General features: G+C 34.0%; 2 protein-coding genes across 2 annotated transcripts in view; one reads left to right on the top strand and one right to left on the bottom strand.

Annotated features, from left to right (window-relative positions):
• Position 1: 1 nt before the first annotated feature.
• Positions 2-16,161, top strand: LOC102802979 (sodium-dependent lysophosphatidylcholine symporter 1-B-like). Its single transcript, XM_085492884.1, has 14 exons — positions 2-881; positions 2,034-2,183; positions 3,229-3,350; positions 3,570-3,699; positions 5,194-5,272; positions 5,961-6,103; positions 6,207-6,291; positions 6,894-7,012; positions 9,390-9,470; positions 9,968-10,051; positions 12,553-12,665; positions 13,766-13,903; positions 14,783-14,959; positions 15,486-16,161. Exons 1-14 carry the CDS (start codon positions 822-824, stop codon positions 15,544-15,546), a joined length of 1,542 nt encoding a protein of 513 aa, XP_085349010.1. The 5' UTR covers positions 2-821; the 3' UTR covers positions 15,547-16,161.
• Positions 16,162-17,165: 1,004 nt separating this feature from the next.
• LOC100379024 (protein phosphatase 1G-like) overlaps positions 17,166-22,209 on the bottom strand; it is a 35,385-nt gene continuing 30,341 nt past the window's right edge. The window contains exons 8-9 of the mRNA XM_002737746.4: positions 21,674-21,776; positions 17,166-20,369 (exon numbers count right to left, since the gene is read on the bottom strand). Coding sequence (XP_002737792.1) covers positions 20,190-20,369; positions 21,674-21,776 — 283 coding nt within the window. The 3' untranslated portion in view covers positions 17,166-20,189. The remainder of the gene's footprint in view (positions 20,370-21,673; positions 21,777-22,209) is intronic.

Raw genomic sequence — 22,209 nt, 5'->3', positions numbered from 1 at the left:
ATCATGTCACCGTAGTTGCAAACCCCAAGTAATGTACCTCTGGTTGCACCCAGGTCGAAATTCGTTCTTGTGATTTACATTAGAAGAGAGCATTGGATTGTGGGGAATTCAATGTTTGTCAACACAAATGTCGCACATGCGCGGCGCGACGACCACCACCCTTTAAGACAAAGTTTCAATGGATATACATTTGTTCAATCGGTACAGTTTCAGAACGGAGCGCACTCGTCGTTACCTTCATATTTGGATGTGAATTCTAGACGGTCGTGATATGCCAGTGTCGGTCGAACTATCGGTCATCTGGCCAATGCCGTGAAGTACACGGTTTTACACCACTGTTTTGATTCCATTTTCACGGTCGAGCCAATCTTTTTTACTTTCAACGTTAAGATTTTCAGCCGTTTTAGCAAAATTTAGGACATTTTTTGGGAGAAACGCTATTTTTTTATATTTAGTTCATATCGTTGTCTAAGCCGAGTTACTTTAGAGGTCCTTCAGATCTTCCCGCAAATCTCCTTCTTCCATTCGTTCTCTATAAGCTTTTTTACACACCCCGGAATTGAAGCAGCTGCAGACAGTACTAAACACAGTTGTTTAAAATCAGGAAAGTTCCTTCCAGTTCCATTTTCGCATTCTTATTCTGCCGCCGTCACGTCTCGTCAGAAATTCGCTTTATAGTATTGAAAGTCGCCCTCTGCGGCGAACTTTACAGTGACAATCCTGCCACTGGTGGCGTTTTCATAGGACTTTGTCCTTGTCAGAAATCATGACCTTTTCAGACAACGCTCGCTGAATGAGAATGCAGATACCATCCAGTGAAAATGTCTGACGCAGAAATCGATGAGCAGTACGAATACCTAGAGAAGAGGCAGATGCTGCAGGTAAGTGTATGTGTGCAGCCACTGCTGGCGCGCGGTAGTCGCTATAGCGACAGTGCATCAGTTCGACCAGTGACCTGTCTTATAAATCATCGAACGGTTAAACTGTTTGCATCAGTCTACCAGCGATATCCATTAATCTAGTCTGGGCACGGCCATGCCAACTACAAAACACATGGCTGTTATAGCACATGCAATACGTGTGTGTAAGACTCCCTAGTCGACTCCTCCATCGTGTGTCCCTTCTGTTAGATCTCATTTTTACTCTATACACTCTCCACCCGCCGCGTTTATACAGTGCATTACGCAAACGGTGTGTTTGGGTTAGGGGTAGTTAAAATGATGGGGTGGTTGGAATATTACGAACTAGACAATGAGAGGATAATACAAATGCATGCTAGGTGTTGAGGAAAAACATTTTGGCACATTCAAAAAAACAAATTATTTTTCACCGAGGAACAAAATTACACTGGTCATTGCAAAAAAAAAATGCAAAACTGCTCTTCCAGCCCCCCCCCCCTGATTTCAAATGTTTGACTCCTTAATCTATGATGAACTAGTGTAATCCGAACCATCTAAACGAAGAACACCATAGCTGACAAGTGGAGTCATTCAAGATACCTGTAAACAAGACAAAATTTTCATGAATTTTGTAGCACTGAAATAGGACACCATCTTTTATGAAATTTTATCTTCTCAAATGTCATAAAATCAACAAATCTTTAAAATTACCGTAGATAAAATTAAGCGGTTTACAGTATACACTAACTGTTGTAGACCTGTTTATGAAATTCAGTGACCCAAAAATATGTGTTGCGCAAGAAAGTACCTGTATGTGTAAAGGACATATGTATTTTTATTGAACGGTAGTAAAATCAATCTGCCATACATTGTATTAAAGTAATTAAAATTGGTTTGTTTGAGACACATATAATTTGATAAATTCAACAGTTTAATACAAATATTGAATTTGAATCAATTTGTATAATACAAATAGTTACAAAAAATATTTTACAACAAAAACAAACTTGAATGAAAATAACGTAGTCTACAATAGTTGCTTATTTATTATTATTATTTAATCAATCTTTTATTCATTATTATTTAATCAATCATTTATGTATTATTATTGTTTGTATTTTCCTTTCTACTTAGAATGACCAATCACATTCCTCTGTTTGGAAACCTGCCGAGAAACTTTCTGTTTTTCGTAAAGTATGTTATGGTATAGGTGGCATGCCGGGGGCAATGACTCATACTGTCATCGCTTTCTACATTATGATATACTTGCTGGAAGTAGCCGAGGTCAGTACACCAGTGTATCCCAAATCAAACACGAACACATAGTAAATGTAAAATTATATTATTGAAGCGAACAGTCAGTTTTTGTGTTTTAATTTAATATCAGCTGGAGTATGTATGTGTAGCCTTAGCATGAAAATACAAGTTTTCTTAGTTATTTAAAATTAAAAAACAATGCATATATGGAAAAGACAGTTTGCATGTACATATTTCCATGTATGTACATTGGAAGGTAGCCCAGACCATTCGTCCCGGTGTTATCACCGGGACGAATGGTCTGGGGTAATTGGAAGGTTGTGTTCTGCAGTGGGTCCAATGTGACTTAATACAATGCATGTAAAACATATTCTTTGTTTTTAGTCCCCGTTCAGGCATAGCCTGAAAAGTGACTATTATTTCTTATTTCTGGTTTCCTTCCATCCATCCACCCCCCTTATGTCTCCAACATTTTCTCAGAAATTCTGCAGCAGATATCAATGAAATTTGGCAGGTTGAGGTTGAATATGCATGTAATTTTTTTTCAACATCTGAAAATCCTATGTGTGTCTTTATCAAGATTTTCCTCGAAAATTACCTCTCCCTACTGCACTGAGAGAACAACTGAGCATGCTCAGAATAAATAATTAGCTTAGATTGTAATGCTAGGGTTTTTAGTGATGTCATGACCTGGTCATGACCTTGATCTGAATCAGTGACAGATGGGTCGTACCATTACCAATCTCAGTAGAAAATGTAGAGGGGTGTCAGGACTACATTTTGATGGGAATTATAGTGATGATACTGAAACAAACCCAGGTCCTGGTAATATACAAAAACCTGAATTAACAAAGAAGTCAAGTTGTTATTAAAGGTACATCAAGGTTTACTAAGATTTATGAATGCAATTTCTTCAGTTATCAGATTAAGGGAAATCACTTTATGGTGAGTTGCACCCACATGGAGTACATATTAATTCAATTGTTTGCAGATGTTCCATGTATTATTTTAACATGAGTATTTTATAATTAAATAACTGGGACTGTGACATTCATGTCTTGTTCATTTTTAGCTACACCCATTTTACGCCAGTTTTGTTATATTTTCGGGTCGAGCCTGGGATGCCATTACTGATCCGTTGATTGGATTCTATATGGATAGATTGAATTGTAGACTTGGTAAACTGAAACCATGGTAAGTCATAGGTAAATTGTCTTCTGTAATTTGATTGGATTCTATATGGATAGATTGAACTGTAGACATGGTGAACTGAAACTATGGTATTAAGTCAAAGGTACATTAATTGTCTCCCGTGAGCTTCTCATATTCAGTGTTCTATATTTTTTTTTTCTCATGATCGGTGTTCTCTATATCTCACATATAATTATATTTTATTCTCATTTTTGTTTGCAGGATATACTTTTCCGCGCCGTTTGCCATAACATGTTACTGGTTACTATGGTCTGTACCAGAAACATCCTCACAAGAAATTAAACTGGTCTATTATACATTGTTTTATTGTGCTTTTCAGATGTTTCTGACGGTATTATAAGGTTTATTTTGTTGTTTTTTATTGTTATTATGTATTGATGGATAAAACTAGATTATGGTTTATTGTAAATTATAAATATTATATCATAAAATATTGAGCTACAGAAATTTGCATGAGTATTTCATACACACATACATAATAAATGAAAAGTGCATTTACTGTATTTATCCGGGTAAATGCCCAGGGTTCTGAACATGAAAAATTGCCCAAAAATAGGGGTGGGCCTATGCCTGAACATCCCCTGCAAAAAAATGAAAATTCACGACATCAAGTCTAATTTTAGAAAATCCACTGATACCGGTAATTGTTTTATTATTTATTATTATATGGGATGTTATAGTACCCATCTATTTTTTCTTGCTGGAGAATTTTTTTTCCAATCCATATTACTGTGAATGCAAAAACGACCCAACAAGCACTATATATTGCAATATAGCTCACAAAATTGATTTACATTTTAAGTATTATGTTTAGAAATCAGTGAGCTATATATACACCTATATATAATTGCAATAACGCTGGTTGAGTTGCTTTGTTCACAGAGAAGAATTTGTTTTCAATAAAATGTATTTAAAAATGAATAATATTGGACCATGAAAATAATAATTTCTGGAATCAATAAATTTTTAAATTAGTTTGGACATTGTTATATGCATTTGCTAAATTATTAATAAGTCATCTATCTAGATGGTATATCATCGTATGTGAACTATTTAACAAAAATTATTTTTAGGAATAAATCAGACCCCACTGTATTGGAGGTGCATAGTTACTGGTTGGAAATGGTCATTTGTACCTAAAAATAAATTAATTATTTAGTTCACTGCTGCTTAGTGGTTCTTGGGATATCTGTGGAACAGCTAAAATTGATTAAAATATGCATATTGGGTAATTAATATGCACATATTTCACTGATAAACTCATCATGTCAGAAGCTTCACTTAAATCTGTGATTCTTGAAATATTTATGCAAATTAGGTGATTAATATGCACTTATTTCAAACCTGATGTGCATTATCCTAGAGCATATTAGTTCATTAATATGCATGGGTTTCAACCTCATCACTCATTTTGCTATCCTTAGAGAATCTATTTAATAAGTTTCATGTAAAGTGGTTGTAGATATTATTGTAGTATCTTAAAATTGGCTAATTAATTAATTATTATGCAAATAATATATCTAATATTAATGGATTTCAACCATGAATTAACCAGGTCTGTGGATTATTCTAGAGCACCTATGTATTTAATGGGATTATCCATATTATTATTCTATTAAATAAATCTTAGCGACCATGCACTTAAGATCATATTTTAAGATCTTGACATTTACAACCTTGCTGTTCCGTGTGGTCATGATAAATTGATATTAATGGCATACATGGCATTTGATTTGAATGACCCACCAGTAAATACAACAGTGATTCTTCTAATGAAAACTACTTTGTGAATAATCACAAAAAAATCTGGATATTTTTCTTGTAGTGTTACAGCTTACCGCACGCAGCACTTACCATGTACATAACACACGACCAATCAGAACGTGACTCTGCAACGGCATACCGTAAGTTTTTTTTTAGTTTCGAATTTGGAAAAATTTTAAAAATGGGATTTATAATTTCATTTTTGTACATCCATGTGTTCGTCATCTATCCATTTGTCCTTCTGTATTACACATACATTGCACATCTTGGGATACATATGCACATACATGTAAACTCATTTTGTATTCTGATATTGTTCTTCAAAATCAACCAATCTGTCATTACAGATCCAGATCTTGGTTGTATATGGATGAATTAAAACTTTTTTTAATGAATGCTGTTTTGGAGCCAATTTAATATTGTAGACATACATGAACGAATCATGTTCAAGCTTTACTCATTCATTTGTTTCATGATCAAAGTAAAGATGGCTGAATGACATCCATATTAAAGCTAACAATTTCTGTCATTCTGGAACTGGATCAAATCAAACTTCACACACAAGTTATAAATCGTGTCTAGCTCTGATTCAAAATGGTCGACTGGTTTCAGTTTTGCATAATTATTTGCACAACAAGGACTATGTCATGTCATTCACTTTTATTTCTCATTTCTTTCAATGCTTATATTCCCGGACCCCCCTCCACTTTCCTAAGACAATTAAGTTGACACCTTACAAAATACTACTACCGTAATTATTCAGTAGCAAAAAAATGTCAATGCAATATTGTAATGTATCATTTTAAATTGCAATTTCTTATTTATTAGGTATCTGGGCAGACATTGCTGGCACCGTTGTAGGGATGATTATACAGTCACAAATATTGATCTTTAAAATGGGGAGAACTTCACATGATCCATGTCGGACAACCGATGACGAAAATCAGACTGATACCAAGGAAGCAAAAAACGTAATGACAGGTGTTAAAATCTATGTAAATCATTTGAGTTAATTACCAAATTCTAATACATACTGTTCATCTGGAAGTTGTAATATTTCTTTCAATTATTCAGGCATTCTTCCTGGCCGGTATTATCATTGGTGCATTTTATGCAGTATGTGCACTAGTGGTGGCACTGGGAGTGAAAGAATACCGAGGTAAATTATTCACGTAATAAATTAAATTCATTCTTGATTGTCCCTCGTAGATGACTGTATGTTTTCACTGAGAGTTTCATTCTAGTATTTTTGAAATCATGCATGATGCGATGGAATTTTTTTTTTTTCCTTAGTTAATGGCATATTAGGTCAAAAAAAATTGTTTCTCATCATTGAAACCTGCGCTTCATGCAAACCATTAAAGTGTCCCATATATCGGTACAGTAGAATGGGAAAATGTTTTCTGTTGCGGAGGATATTTTATCAATCCAAATCAAAACTTTAATGCATGTATTTAAAAGCATTATGTTAAATGTATATCCTGTTGCAGTATTAAATAAATCCTAATACAAAAAAAAAAATGCATCACCACATCATTATTTAAAGCAACCTTTATTCAGAGATGATAATATGCAGTCGATCATGGAGAAGCACAAATAAATAAAAAAATATTCAAAGATGTATATGAATGTACGGTATATACATTGTGTCTGTATTCTAAAATATTTATTCCAGGGTGCCTGTATAAGCAAAGAATGTATATACATGTACTATGGCCACATCCCTTTATGACGAAAAACATTCATTTACATCAATTTCAGATGATGCAGTTGTTAAAAAAAAAAATGAATCTTTCAAAGAAAGCTTAAAGACGGTCTTCTCACACAAACCATACATAACATTATTGGTTACGTTCACATCCTTTTCTTTAGCCATGCAGGTAAGAATAATGTTTTGTACATACAATAGTTACATTCCAATGTGAGTGTTACTGTAAAATCTGTATTAGAAACCGCAGCTTCTATTAAAATGGTACAATGCAGCAAGGGGGATGTGGCTTCTATAAGAGCATCAACAAATATGAGAAATGATGAATTTTAATTCTTGAAAAAGAATAGGTGCGACCTCTATTAGGGAAGCGGCTTCTAATACAGATTTTTGGTACAACCAATACATTATTATTAGTGAAAGCGCCATGACTAGAAAGATTAATTAATTAATTTGTGTCCATTATTTACATCATAGGTGGACTTGCAATTAACATTGAATTGCCATTTGCAGTTTGAAAGGCGGTGATCGTCTCACAGTGTCCTGTTCGACATGGAACTCGCAGCGACGTAGAAAATGCATGTGAAACACATTGTTTGCTTACATAAAATTTGAACACGCGCTGCGCGAGGATCAACGCTTTTTGATATTGGTTGATATTGGTTGATTTGGTTGCTAGGTGATTTGGTGGCTAGGTGGTTATTTCTAAATTATTTCACTTTATGGTAATATTCACATAAGTGGGCATGTTCGCATCAATTGTAAATATGATGTTATGTATTTTACTATGGAAGTTGATTTCACAATAGCGCCATCTATGTTACTTGGTAACTATACTAATTTTAGATTATGCAAATAAAGATGTTCTGCATATTGGCGCCATTTTTGGATTGTACATTGATTGTCAGCTGGTCAATTCTATCAAATACACAGCATATGGTATCTCCACAAGAACATATGTCATGACAAATGTTCTGATACTGCAGTTATTTTTAGTCCCCGTTCGGACGTAGTCCGAAAACGAGGACTTATGTTTTGCCCTGTGTGCGTGCGTGCGTGCGTGCGTTCGTGATCACCTTGCGCTCGAACATGCATGGACCGATTAAGTTCAAACTTCAATCATACATCACACATTATATGGTTATATGGGACATATGCACATGCATTTTTTTCATGATCCGATTAACGATAGCCGAATAGCGGCCATTTTAAGGCCGAAAATGCATCAAAATCACACATTTTCACCATTCCAGACCCGGATCTCAGTTATGCATGGACGGATTTCGTTCAAATTTGGTACATACATTAAACATAATAGGACCTTGATGCACGTCATTTTTGTTTTTGGATCGGGTTTGAAATGGCCGACTGGCGGCCATTTTGTTTTAAAGAATTCAGTTCTGGATCCGTATCTGAGATATGCTTGGATTGATCGAGTTCAAACTTCACACACACAAGGTACATCATGTCACAAATATGTATGTGCATTTGTTTCATGATCTCATTAACGATAGCCAAATGGTGGCCTCTTTAAGGTCGAAAATGCATTGAAATCGCACATTTTCACTATTCCGAAACTGGATCTCAGTTATGCACGGACGGATTTTGTTCAAATTTGGTACATACATTAAACATAATAGGACCTTGATGCACGTCATTTTTTTTTCGGATGAAGTTCGAAATGGCCGACTGGCGGCCATTTTGTTTTAATAAATTCAGTTCTGGATCCGTATCCAAGACATGTCTGGATTGATCAAGTTCAAACTTCACACACACATGGTACATCATGTCACAAATAGATATGTGCATTTGTTTCATGATCCGCTTAACAATAGCTGAATGATGGCCATTTTAAGGCCGAAAATGCATCAAAATCACGTATTTTCACAATTCCGGAACCTGATCTCAGTCATGCATGGATGGATTTTGTTCAGATTTAGAACAATGTGTTGTACATATGCAGGTGCATTTCGGTCATGATCTGCTTTGAATGTATATGTCACTCAAATATGAACGGAACGGGGACGTGTCATTGACAATGACTTGTCATCCATGGGAATTCAATCTAATAAATAGAAATGAAAAATTTATAACAATTTATTTTTTTTCGTCTGTGTTACATATTTAATTGTGTTGAATCTTATAACCTTCTTTTTTGTTTCCTCTACAAAATATTTTTTGGGATAAAGACAAAAAGTGGTCATTTTTGGAACAATTTTCTTTGGAAACTAAATTGAATTACATTTCATGAATAATTAATCATAATCATTCTAACAACTATCACCATATATAACAAACACAATTTGGATATATGATGAAACCATTTTATCAATGGATTAAAATCACAAATTGTATGTACCGTGTTTTGTGTAAAAAGTAGTTTGGTGGCGATATCTTTTTATCTGGGTTTTATGAACAACATCATAAAATAAATCCATAGTGTGAATGTCATCTACCTTAATGCATGTATGTGTATTTACTAGTAAAAAGCAATCAATATTTCACACAGGCTGTTTTTATGACTGATGTTAACTCAAAGTTTTTTACAGACGATTCAAGGCAACCTGGTCCTCTATGGCAAATATTCTTTGGAAATTTCAAACTTTCATATTCCTATTATTATAATGCTGGTATGTACAATGTATTTGACTGCATTTTGTGATGAATTATTATAATAATATTTAGTATTGAGGGTTATGTTGCATACAAATGTAAAAGTAATAAAATGGACAATGACTAAATGCAATTACATAATACACTTCCAGAACGCTGCTAAATATACCTATGATTTGTTATTACTCAATAGTATTTGTGGGGTAAGGTGGATTATTAAAGACATCCATCAAGTGACTGTTGTTGGGGTTCTCCGCATGTCAATGGCAATTAAGTTATAGTTGGGACGGGAGTGAAAAAACTTTTATACATGTGTCAGTTTCTGTATAGAACGGAGTTCCTTGTTTTTGTCATTGTTTTTTAAAAGTAATTTGCAAGTGTGAATTATGTCAATCATAGATCACATTGTTAGTGTATGCCTATTATACACCATAATTTTCAGATATTGTGAAAAAAAAGTTTTTCAAGCCTTAATTTAGTTTTCCATTTTAATATGTTTTGTTTCATTTTACAGGTATCGGCCCTTGTCTCAATACCCATATGGCAGTATTTAATCACAAAAAATGGAAAAATTAAAACATTCTATACAGGAATGATGGTAAGTAGCAGTATACAGAACTCTGAAAACATTTCCTTTCAATATCAGTGCATATACATGTATAGCTTCCAATAAAACGACAGATAACAGAATGTCCCCCTTGTCTTATTAAATAGGTAACTTTTTAATGCATATAAATTCTTCTCATCATGAATCTATATGAGTGTGATAATTAATTAGTCCCTGTTCGGACAAAGTCCGAAAACGGGGACTTATAATTCGTTCTCTGTCCGTCCGTCCGTCTGTGCATGCATCAGTGTGGAGTCATATTTCAGAATCTTTTGGGCCAATTTAGTTCATTCTTTGCATGTGCCTAGTACTTTATGTGGGACATATGCACGTGCAGTGGTTTGGTGATTTGATTCAAATTAGCCGACTGGCAGCCATCTTGTTTTTTGAAACTGTCGTATTTTTGACATGCTTTGTCAGTTTTCATTCAAAATTGGTACATAGATTACACCTTCTAGGATACATGTCTATGAAAATGGCTTTTTGACCTTACTACTATATTTTCAAGATTTATGTACCATTTTCATTTGTATTTGGCACATACATCATACATATCACTTTATTTCATAATCAGATCAAAGATCGCCAAATAATGGCTGTTTTTATTTTTGGCCATATTACTATATCTCTGTCACCTATGTATAATTTTCATTGATATTTAGCATGTCAATTTTATCAAATATGGCCGACTGGTGGCCATCTTGTTTAAAATGTGATAACTTGGACATGCTTTCACTTGTGATCTACCGGTATGTTTTTCTTTGCTATGTCTTAAACTGGAGGGGTCGTCACGCAACACGTGGTCAAATTTGATGTAAATAAACAATCTGTTGTATACGCCACTTTGGTCTCAAGTTTCAAGGACACGCTCGCAACAACGCCTCCACTTTAGTATGACAAGCTCATAGAGAACTTTCACAATTTTAACGGGGACTGTGTCATTTTCAATGACTTGTTGTTTTGAAAATTGGGAGGCAACATGGAATATTTCAGGATAGTCTTAGACTTTATCTTCTATAAGGTCTATAAATAATACAGTACAGTCCAAATGTAACTCAATTACCATTTAGCTTTTAGCTTTCAGCGAGCTTACCTTTCTTTCCAAACTGCCATATATCCTAATTCTGCAGGATGGTCTGCCTAAATATGTCTTCTATGAGTAACATAGGTAAATACTACAAAGAAATAGTTGAAATTAACTTCAAAAAACTTTTTGTAACAAGCAGCCTCTCAGCTGAGATATCTCTGCAGGTCTACCTGTCAGTGAATACCTATATGCATAGTATCAAAGCAATCAGACTTGTGGTTTTTTACTAGAAGTCGAAAATATCACTTTTTACCAAAAATTACAAATTAAAATATTCATCAATATTAGAAAAATCGAAGAGACCACCAGGAAATAAACAAATCTGAGAGAGGTCCACTTGTACATGTAGTACCAATATATATAATATTAAAGTAATCAGATTTGCAGTTTTTATCAAGAAGTCGAAAATTTGTTACCAAAAATTACAAAAATATTCATCAAAATTAAAAAATTGAAGATATCATCATGAAATTAACAAATCGGAGAAGGGTCTACTTGTACATGTAGTACCAATATATATAATATTAAAGCAATCAGACTTGCACTTTTTAACAAGAAGTCAAATATTTGTTACCAAAAATTACAAAAATATTCATCAAAATTAAAAAATTGAAGAGACCACCAAGAAATAAACAAATCTGAGAGAGGTCCACTTGTACAGTACCAATATATATAATATTAAAGCAATCAGACTTGCAGTTTTTAACAAGAAGTCGAAAATTTGTTACCAAAAATTACAAAAATATTCATCAAAATTAAAAAATTGAAGATACATTGTAACATCATGGAATGAACAAATCGGAGATAGGTCTACTTGTAGTATCTACATGTATATGTATAGTATCAAAGCAATCTGACTTGCAGTTTTTAACAAGAAGTCGAAAATATCACTTTTTACCAAAAATGACAAAAATATTCATCAAAATTGGAGAATTGAAAAGAACAAATCTGAGAGAGGTCCACATGTAGTACCAAGATATGTAATATTAAAGCAATCGGACTTGTGGTTTACAACAAGAAGTCAAAAATATAACTTAATTTTTACAAGACAAAGTCAACAGTGGAGCTAAAAAGACAAAGCCGGCTGAGATGTTAATTCAAAGTACTTTATAACTTCATTATCATCAATAATTTTAACTTATTCTTTGTAATATTTACCCATGTTAATGCTGTGACATATGTTTAGGTGGATTACTCTGCACAATTTGTGGTACTTTTGAAAGCAAACTAAGCTCACTTTAAGCCAGCTGAAATTTATCTGAATATTAAGATACACTTTGACCACACTGTAACCTCTGACATGCATACATGCATACATTATTGAGGATGTTCAAAGGAGGCCTGCTTTTAAGTTTTCCAAAGAAACGCCACCATATTTATATATTGTTTTGTTTTTATCACTCAGATGTTTGTACCAGTTGTTGTTCTTCTCCTGGTAATTCCAGGCAATGAACACTTGTTACACGGCATCTCTGTCTTCTCTGGTGCTGGTGTCGCAGTCTCATTTTTGCTGCCATGGTAAGAGTTGACCTCTGATTCTCACTTCAGTGTATACACATTGTACAACAATGTAACACCCTACCCCCCAAATGAAGATTTTTGTTTTTTTATTATGGTATCCATTACATAAGAGCCTTTTATGCCATTCATTAGAACTATTGATATTTACACCCCCCCCCCCCCTCCCAGCAAATGCTTGACTCATGAATTCAAGTCCACTTTTTAATACATTCATATATCTATGGTATGTGTACCAGTACACTGCCTGTGTTCCATTATTAATATACTGCACAAAAACAATACTTGCATTTATACCAACATGTGTGTATGTCAACTTAATACATAGATTGTTGTCATCTTGCATATTCGCGATTACCGGTATTCCCAGCTGATAGGACGAGATCTACTCGCGTGGAATTTACAACATAATCACTCAGTTTATTCAATAACACCCCCAGATTTCACACACGCAGGTTTGAATATGTAAATAATTGCCACCATGCTGGCTGGCAAGTGGTAAATTTAAAATGGCCATTTTAAAAGTATTTAGGCTGGTTCTTCAAATTCTATAATCAGAAAATTCTTGGCAGCACAGATGTGGAACCCCAAAAAACCCCAACCATATATATAGGTGACTGAATCTTGTCTATGATAAGCCCTGGTAATATGAGCATGCAAACACGTACAACCAAGTCAGCAGATGTTTTCAAAAAAGCAAATTCTGATCTTTAAATGCCAGACCTTGAAATCGATGTACAGACATGTGTATAGGAAACGCAATGACCATATGACACCCAAAACATTTTGGTCAATTCTTACCACCACTCCAGGAGTTTGACAAGATGAGATGACAAAACAATTATTAACTTTAAACTTAGGGATACTTTTCTACAAAGGTGCAGCCAAGGTAATTGTCACATTAGGGAGAAAAATCTTGATATACCTCTCAGTCACGGTTAATAATTGCTTTATCATTTCATGTTGAGTTTATCCTTGTCAAACTTGTGCATTGATAGTTCAACACAACAATCTCAGATTACAATAATAACTATTTGATACTACCAGGTAATGTAAAACACTTTTGAAACTTATTTTTTTTTTTTTTATCTCTTTTTCAGGTCCATGATTCCTGATGTCATCGATGACTTCACAGTGAAAACAGGCACAAGAAAAGAAGCAATATTTGTTTCTTTTTATGTATTTTTTAATAAATTTGCTTCTGGCATGGCACTGGGAATATCAACTCTGATACTCGGGTAAGCGAAAACAAGGTTTTATTAATTGTTCTTTTGGAGTTCAATTAATTTTCACAAAATAATCTTGCGCTGTACAATTTCATAAACTTTGATCAATACCTATTTATAGTCAATGGGAAATTATCTCCATTTGGTTAAGGGTAATGAAAGATTTAAATGCCGTATTGCAGTAGTGTCTCCAAATAGACCATTTGCTTCAAGATGTTATGCATCAAATCAAACATAACGACAGAACAAACAAAAAACTTGCGAGATCAAAACTTCGTGTGGGATTTAGATTTGAATGTATTTTGGGGTTATTTTGCCACTCAATAATATGCTATACATATTTTGATTACAGCGGGTGCAAACAAGATTCGTACGGGGAATTATCAAATTCCCTATGAACTCCACAATATAGTAACGGACATTCTAATTGGAGGTTTCTAAATGATCTAATGTTATGAAAACAATTTGCTACATTTCTTGTTTCCCCTGGCGCCACTTGATTTTGAACTAATTAATTCTTGTCTAGGTACGTACTACGGCTAAGTTGTTGCAACATTGTTGTGACTATATATAGGCAGTTGTAATTTTTTCGTACGAATCTTATTTCGGTCGTTTCAATCGTCTATGGAAAGTTGATAGGTTTATTGGTAAATTGATGAGGACTTTTCCAGGAAAGTTGCAAATTACCCGTATAGATCTCAATGTCATATTCCCCTCTGAAAGATCAGCATTTCAACATAGAGCTATAAAATTCAAATTTAAAATCCAATCATATTTTCTGGCTGAAGTTCGATCTGCGCATTTCACACAATAAGCAAGATCTCGTAGTTTTCTAGGAAACAGAAAATCGAATATACAAACTTGGGATTCAAACTTGTCTTTTGCATTTAGTTTTGCAGGATACGACACTGGTGCATGCACCCAACCACCAATCGTGGGTTATACACTTCGGATACTGGTGTCTATTGCACCACTCATGCTGACAATGTTAGGATTCAAATTTCTCAGAAAGTATCCAATCACAGAAGACGTAAGACTGGCAAATAAAAGAGCACTCAATGAAATCAGGTATGGTTGCATTTGTAGATCCATCCAATCACAAAAATAAGCTACAAATCAGTACTGTAAATGCATTTAGGGACAACGTCAAAAGATCGGTGGTTGACCTCAAAAAGTTTCCATCCTACAAAAACGATTTTATTTTTTAATAAAGTCAAACAAATCTTTGTAGTTCATTTCTTTTTCATGAACAAAAATAACAGAAAATGAAAAAAAAACATTCCAAGACAAGAAAATGGTTTGGTCAGAGTGTAAATATGTGCGTCAAATGTGGTCAATTTCAGGGCATGGACCTAGAACCAACTTTGAGAAAAAACTAAAGGAATTAAGTTTTTTATCCTACATTGAACTTTTGATGTTGTCCCTTATTTTCACTATTTTAAATTCACAAACTTGGCAGGAAAACAATGAGTTCTATTGTTATTTTACATGTTTACATAGATTTAATTTAATTACTAATAAAATACATCGACGCAGCTTATGTAGGTGGGGGCTAATTTTTTGTTTTTCTTATACGTTATGTGTTTATTCACAGAAATCAAAGAAATTTGTTTTCATCCACGGAATTTCGCCTCCACAAGCCTCCACCACCTTAAAGGGGCACCTTCCAGTTAAGATTAATTTTACAACAAATTTACTTGCTGGATTAAAATAACAATGGATAACAAAAGATAGATTAACATTGTAAACAACATAAACAATAGTGTCCCATGATTCTTTGGTGCAATCCATGGGATTGAGCGGTTCCCCTTTAATGATGGTGCCTGATGAGTCGTTTCAAGATTAGAAGCAGTGGAACCATATGTGTAGCAGCATTCTTTTTGAATTCATGAACCACATGAAATGTATTAACATCTCAAATGGATGTCTCAACCTTTTCATCACCAGACTTTCTCGCCCTAATTTGTATGCACTTTTTTCTTATATTCTTCCATATTTTAGGAAATGAACTCTAATTTTGGAGCAAACTGACAAAATTTGAGTCTAATTTACAGTTTTTACCTAAAAGAAAAAGATATTTTTGTCTGCTGGCTGTAATCCGGACTATTTTGTCAACTGGTGGTGAAAAAGGATAATTGTGATAAGCAATGCACTTTGAGGCTTTTTAATTTACATTGTCTGTGGATTGTACCAGTACTTTGTCACACTTGGAATACCTCGTATACTACACTTGTGTAATTTTAAGTTAATTGAATAAATTGTGCAATATATTCATCAGTGTCTGACATTTACATGAATAAATTAAACCTTTATTGTAGCTAGGTGTAATTAAATATCGCCCTCTAGGCCAATTAAGATAATTTTCATGAATATTTCAAGTTTTGTATGCAAATTCAAAAACAGCAATTTTTTGTTTATATCAAGATCTTGCATAGTCGGAATGGTGTGGACCAAATGTCTGCCGTATAAACCAAATTTTGAGCTTGATTTTCGATTGTTTTTATATAGCTTATGCACTCGATATGCTCTTTACCAAAATTGACCATTGTTAAGGTAGAAGCCTAGTCATAATTTTTGACAAAATTGGTCATAAATCGCATGACAATGTTCATTAGTTTATTATGTACAATCATGGAGCTAATGTCTCATGGTACAATGAAATAGCATTATTTTGTGTGTTATACAGTTGTGTTTTTTGAGAAACGTGTCCTAATATTTTTTGAAAAGTGCTATTTATAGAGCAATTCCATAGAACACAATGTTAAAGAAAAATTGCATTTTTTGACACTTTTTAAAACCCAAATAATTCAGAACAAAAAAAAGTAGTCCATTCTTAATATATGATTTTTGCAGCCTATGTCACCAGGTTAGATTTTGAGATATTGCATAATATCCCTGCCATAGGAACCTGTGGTAAAAGTGTTATATAATAGTGGCAACTTTCCACTACAATATAACTATTTCTCGAAAAAAAGGCTGGTGACCCCCAACTTTTTTAGGTCAATATCCTTATATTGCCTTGGAGTACAGTTTATTGAAAAATGAATAAATTCTGGGTTTTTTAATTTACGAGTAGGCTTCTACCTTAAGTGTGGATATATACCACTCAAAATACTTTCTAGTTTGTTGAATCTTGCATTGTGTTTTGGTTCTACTACAATATACATTGCACTTTGTTTTACATTTATGCACAATTATCCATTAGAGTTACTTGGTGTTTTTAAGTACAGGCACCGTTACCGTTACTGTAACATCAATAATAACACAAACAACATTCTTGGCAGTCAAAAAAAAAAGATCTTTAATGTACCATTTTTGAAAAAGAAAAAAAAAATTGTGAACAATATTATCCCCCCTCCACAGTCAGAGTATTACAAGTCTGGTGGGAAAACAGACTAAACTATTGTTGGTGATTTTCTCGCGACTTAATGTGCTTTCTAAGCAGCAATGCACGTTTAGATACAGACCGACCGACCGACTTAACAAGTTTTTAACTATCCCAGGAATTACCTAGTTAAACCTTGATAGTGTCTGCAAAGTTGCCATCTTGGTTAATCTGGGACCCACATCTCATGCATGCGTGGAGCAACGTCGATTGGCAAATTATCAAACTCATCACGTTTGATAATGACCCATGATCCGTACAATAAAAACAAACAACACAAAACGAACACAAACATAGGACACAACGTGTAATAAGAAGCAAGGAAAAGGTAATATTGGTCATACGTTTCAAATTGCTTATAAATTGAGACACGCATAAAGGGCAGGTAATGAGGTTTTCAATTCATACGAATTGAAAGTCATGAAAAATATGATTACATTAAGAGTAAAACCTGAGTACAGATTAAATTGCATTGGAAAATTACAAGAAATTTTTTTTTCTGAAAAACGAAATACAAATATGGGTAAGGCACATATTAAATTTTAAAGTGCCACAATCACTGCGTATTCAAAGCTCAAATGTTGTGCATGTCACTATGGGTTTCAAATCTAGCAATGCAACGATTGTAGCTTTATAATAGAGGAAATTGATGCCTATATAATGCAAGTGGTTTACGTGAATCTCAAATCCCCCATTTTTTTCTCTGAACTTCAAGATGCAGACTTGTTTCTGCATAGAAATGAAATTTATATCTAAATGCACTGCTACAATAGATCATTTTCTTTTCACTGCGAGAATTATGCGTGAAACTGAACGTAAAAACAGAACAAACAAAGGTCATAGTGGCGTCAAACATCACGTGGCATTCGACAAACGTGAAAATATTTTGGGGGGCATTTCCATGCTTAATAATGTGCTGTACACATTTGATAAGAGGCAATTTCGATGAAATACGGGTATTCAAAAACGAAATATTTCTCTGTCGATGATCGGCCGGTCGATGTGAGCTAAGAAATGTAGTAATTCGAGTTCATAATCAAACCGTTCGATTTTTGCGGCAGACGTTCGACTCCCGTCTTTCATGCAACTCGCGAGATCTCGCAGTTGAATGGAAAATCACCTATTGGCAATCAATGCAGGGAGATTATTACACTATGGTGTTAATGCAGTGCAATTGTTACAGTGGACCTATAATGTGCAGATTATTGCATTATAATTGCATGACAGTTGTGCCTAGACATTTAACAATAAACACCGAGAATGAATGCAAGAATACTGGATTGGTTCGTTTGAAATAGCATAGATCACAATTTTTGTTTTAGAGGCGGGGGGGGGGGGGGGGGGGGGGGGGGTAATTTTTTTTTCAAACCTTATTTTTATTTATTTATTTTGATAATTTGTGAGCGAATGAATATAATTTCAAGTTGCCTGGGGGTTTTGATAAAAATTTTAGAATATGAAAAAGATTTTTTTTTTGAGAAGGTGACAAAAGTTGACTAAGCGCTCAAAAGTTCTAGGTGTTTATTGTAGAAGTCTTTAAAAACCTTGGAAAGAAGATATATTCTAGGTGGTGTATACATTACAAGATTAAGGTAGAAGCCGACTAGAAAATGACAATATTCGAAATTCATTCATTGTGCAATAAATGTTACCGTGATTGTGCATGTAATTTCTCAAAAAGTTAAAGTAGGCTTTTACCTTAAATAAAAATTACTTGAAATATAATCAAGTTGAGCACCTAGTAAAGACGGTCCAAAATATTAATTATTCATGCTAATTAATATAGTGGTATTATTATTTTATTCCTTGCGCAGTGCCATGTATGGAAGAGATCAGGTATATCTTCTTTGTCCTGCTATGTACAAAAAAAGCGGTGGAAAAATAACCAACAATTTTTGTTTTCATTCTGTATTTTGCTCTATTATTAGTAGCGCATGGCTTCGGTAAATGACCAAGGTGTGTCTCTATGTTCAAGACAAGTCATATTTTAATGACTCAACATAAAACATGTATGCAGTTTACTTGTTTATGTGCATTTGTATTAGAGATGTGCTCCTTAGAAAATACACTACAAGGTATTTTAAAAGGAAGAAATACAAAATTGTACCATCTTTTTGAAATTCTCCATTTTGTCTAGACGCTGATTGGTCTAATAAAATTTGGCAGACCTGCAAGATGTTTGGTGACCACATATTTATTTGATTGTACATTTCGTCTAAGTCCTAACAACAAATATATCTGCTTTCCAAGGTTTTTAAAGACTAGTCATATTTTAATGATTCAACATAAAATATGTATGGCACTAATAAAACTGAAGCAAACAAGTAGTCTTTTTTTTTTTTACTTTTCACCACCAGTTCTTTCTTTTCATCATAAAATTCACAAAATAGTGGGACTATTTTGTGAATTTATGATGAAAAGAGAGAACACATTGTTGAATGTTGAGGAGCATTCTGATATTAGCCTTTTCACCACCAGTTCCCTCTTTTCATCACAAATTCACAAAATAGTCCCATTTATAGTCTGCACTTTCCTTCAGAAGATTGGGACAAACATAGCTGATTTTTTTTGGAAAAAAACAGAAAATTTACTCAAATTTTGTCTGCTGGCTCCAAAATTAGGGATCATTTCCAGAAATATTGAAGAATATAAGAAAAAAGTGCAGAATAATTTGGGCGAGAAAGTCAGGCGGTGAAAAGGTTAAATAGTCAAAGATGCCATGTGTGCGATTGGTCTATACTACAGACAAATTAATGCAATTTGTCAAACTACAACAAGAACAAGAACAAATTGAAAATGGGGTTGCAGAAAAGTTTGAATAGGGCCGCCACTGCTTATAAAATAGTACCCAACACACGCCTGCCAAACATTTCCGAATTTTGTTACAAAATTAATTTATATTGAAACACATTATTAGACTTTAGTTCTCTTTGCTGGGGAGGCTGTGTCTTCGCCGGCGGGTCTTTTAGTACCTATCATTGATTGGTCTATACCGATTGGTGATGACGTGTTTAACCTGATGATAACGCAAGTCATGTTATCGCATCCAGTACCGTCTCCCATCGTGTCTGGTGCTATGCAGTGTTCGAACATCTAGAAAAACGTGAAAAAAGAAAGCACTTTTTAAGTGTGAAATATTATATTACGTGTAACATGAGATAATGCATACAACCAAGGTTGTTTTTATTTAGATAATTTAGAAATTTTGCGAAATCACTACATCTCCATTTCGAGAATTTTTTTATTTTATTTAAACTACAAAAACAAATTAATTGTTCTGACTGCGCTAGGTCTACATAGGCAGTAAAGTTTCCATTCTATTCCAATTACATGTACATGTCAATGAATTTCTAACCAATGGCCTCACAGAATGCATTAGACGCATGGAAAGCGGTTATCTAGCTTTTAGCTTTTAAACGCTTAAGACACCTGAATCCTAAAAAAAACTTTTTTGACATATTAGGCCAGACTTTTTATTCCTTGTTTCTCAAGTTTTTTTAAGGCAATTTTTTTGAGGAGGGCAGAAAAAAAATAAAATTAATTCTTTTTTCCCCATTAGATTTGTGTGATTCTCAAAGAATTGTAAGTGAGATCATTGATCGGAGAGAAGAAATGAAATAAAATTTTATTCCATGTATAACCTGGTTTCTCATCTGCGCGAGACTTCGGTACGTTGATCATGATGTGGCGGGCGGTAAAAAAAAATGAAGATAAAAATAATATTTACAAGTCGGCGGGCGCGAGAAATTACGCTGAAATAAAATTTTATTTTTATTTCATTTTTGGCTCCTGGGCTTAAGAATATTATACACTCTGACAGTACACCGTTGCATCGAAATCCCTGCGCGTCTGTCGATACTCTTGTTGTACTGTCTTTGTGCATGCTTTGCAGTATCCTCGTATTATTAACCACTGAACAACAAAATTAAGAAGGATTCTTTGGATAGAACAAATCACAAACAAAAATTTAACAGTTGAATGTGATCGCGAGACGCATTACAAAATCATTACACGATATGATGTTGCATAGGCTCAGTAATTAACCAGTTTATCCCAAAGCTACGATACCTGTAGAGGGTGCTTGTTGGCTCAATAAAAATGCATGTTTTGAAATCAACAGAAAATGTTTAAGAGATGTCAATATCAAAGTGAATGGATGTGTACAAATATTTAATTCATAGGAAGGAAACTTCAAAAACAATTTCACCATAATCATTGTTTTGTTCCAAAGTCTTACTTCCTAAGGTTATCATTGCTTCCTATGGCAATATTGCTATTCCATTCTTTCTGGCAGTATATTTTCGGTCACTATCATTCAAGGGGTAAAAAACCTGATTAGAGATATATAAAACAGTTTTATGTATGAGAAAGAAAAAAAAAATACTTTTTTCACGAACCTCTTCACATATTGACGATAATGTTCTCGGTTTGTTCTCATCATCTTTCATGTCAAGTCGCGATTTCACAAACTCAACGACCTCTTGACTGCTCATGACGTTCCTAATAAAATAATGAACATTAAGTTACAAGTGAAAATCCATGTCTGTTTTTTAGCTCCGCTCTTGACTTTGTCGAGCAGAGCTTATCATACAAGTGATTGTCCGGCATCAATTCGTGTCAACTTTTTACTTTTTCGACGACTGCTTGAAAACTACAAGCCTGAATGCTTTTGATACTTAGTGTACCTTGGGTAGACCTCTCTTAAATTTGTTCATTTCGTGATCACACCTTTAATTCTCTAATTATGATGAAAATTTTTCTCATATTTGGTAACAAGCAACCTGACGGTCGCAATAGCTCCGCTGTCTTCATTATCATGGAACAAGTATCAATAAAGTTGCATTGTGGTTGACTGTTTCGGACAAGTTGTCGAAAATAACATTTTTTACCAAAAATGACAAAAATATTCACTAAAAATCTAAATTTGCATATT

The sequence above is a fragment of the Saccoglossus kowalevskii genome, chromosome 18 (genome assembly GCF_978046115.1).
Source record: "Saccoglossus kowalevskii chromosome 18, keSacKowa6.1, whole genome shotgun sequence".
Lineage (NCBI taxonomy): Eukaryota > Metazoa > Hemichordata > Enteropneusta > Harrimaniidae > Saccoglossus > Saccoglossus kowalevskii.
Note: the sequence above shows the minus strand (reverse complement) of the source record. Positions and strands in the feature narration are given on the sequence as shown.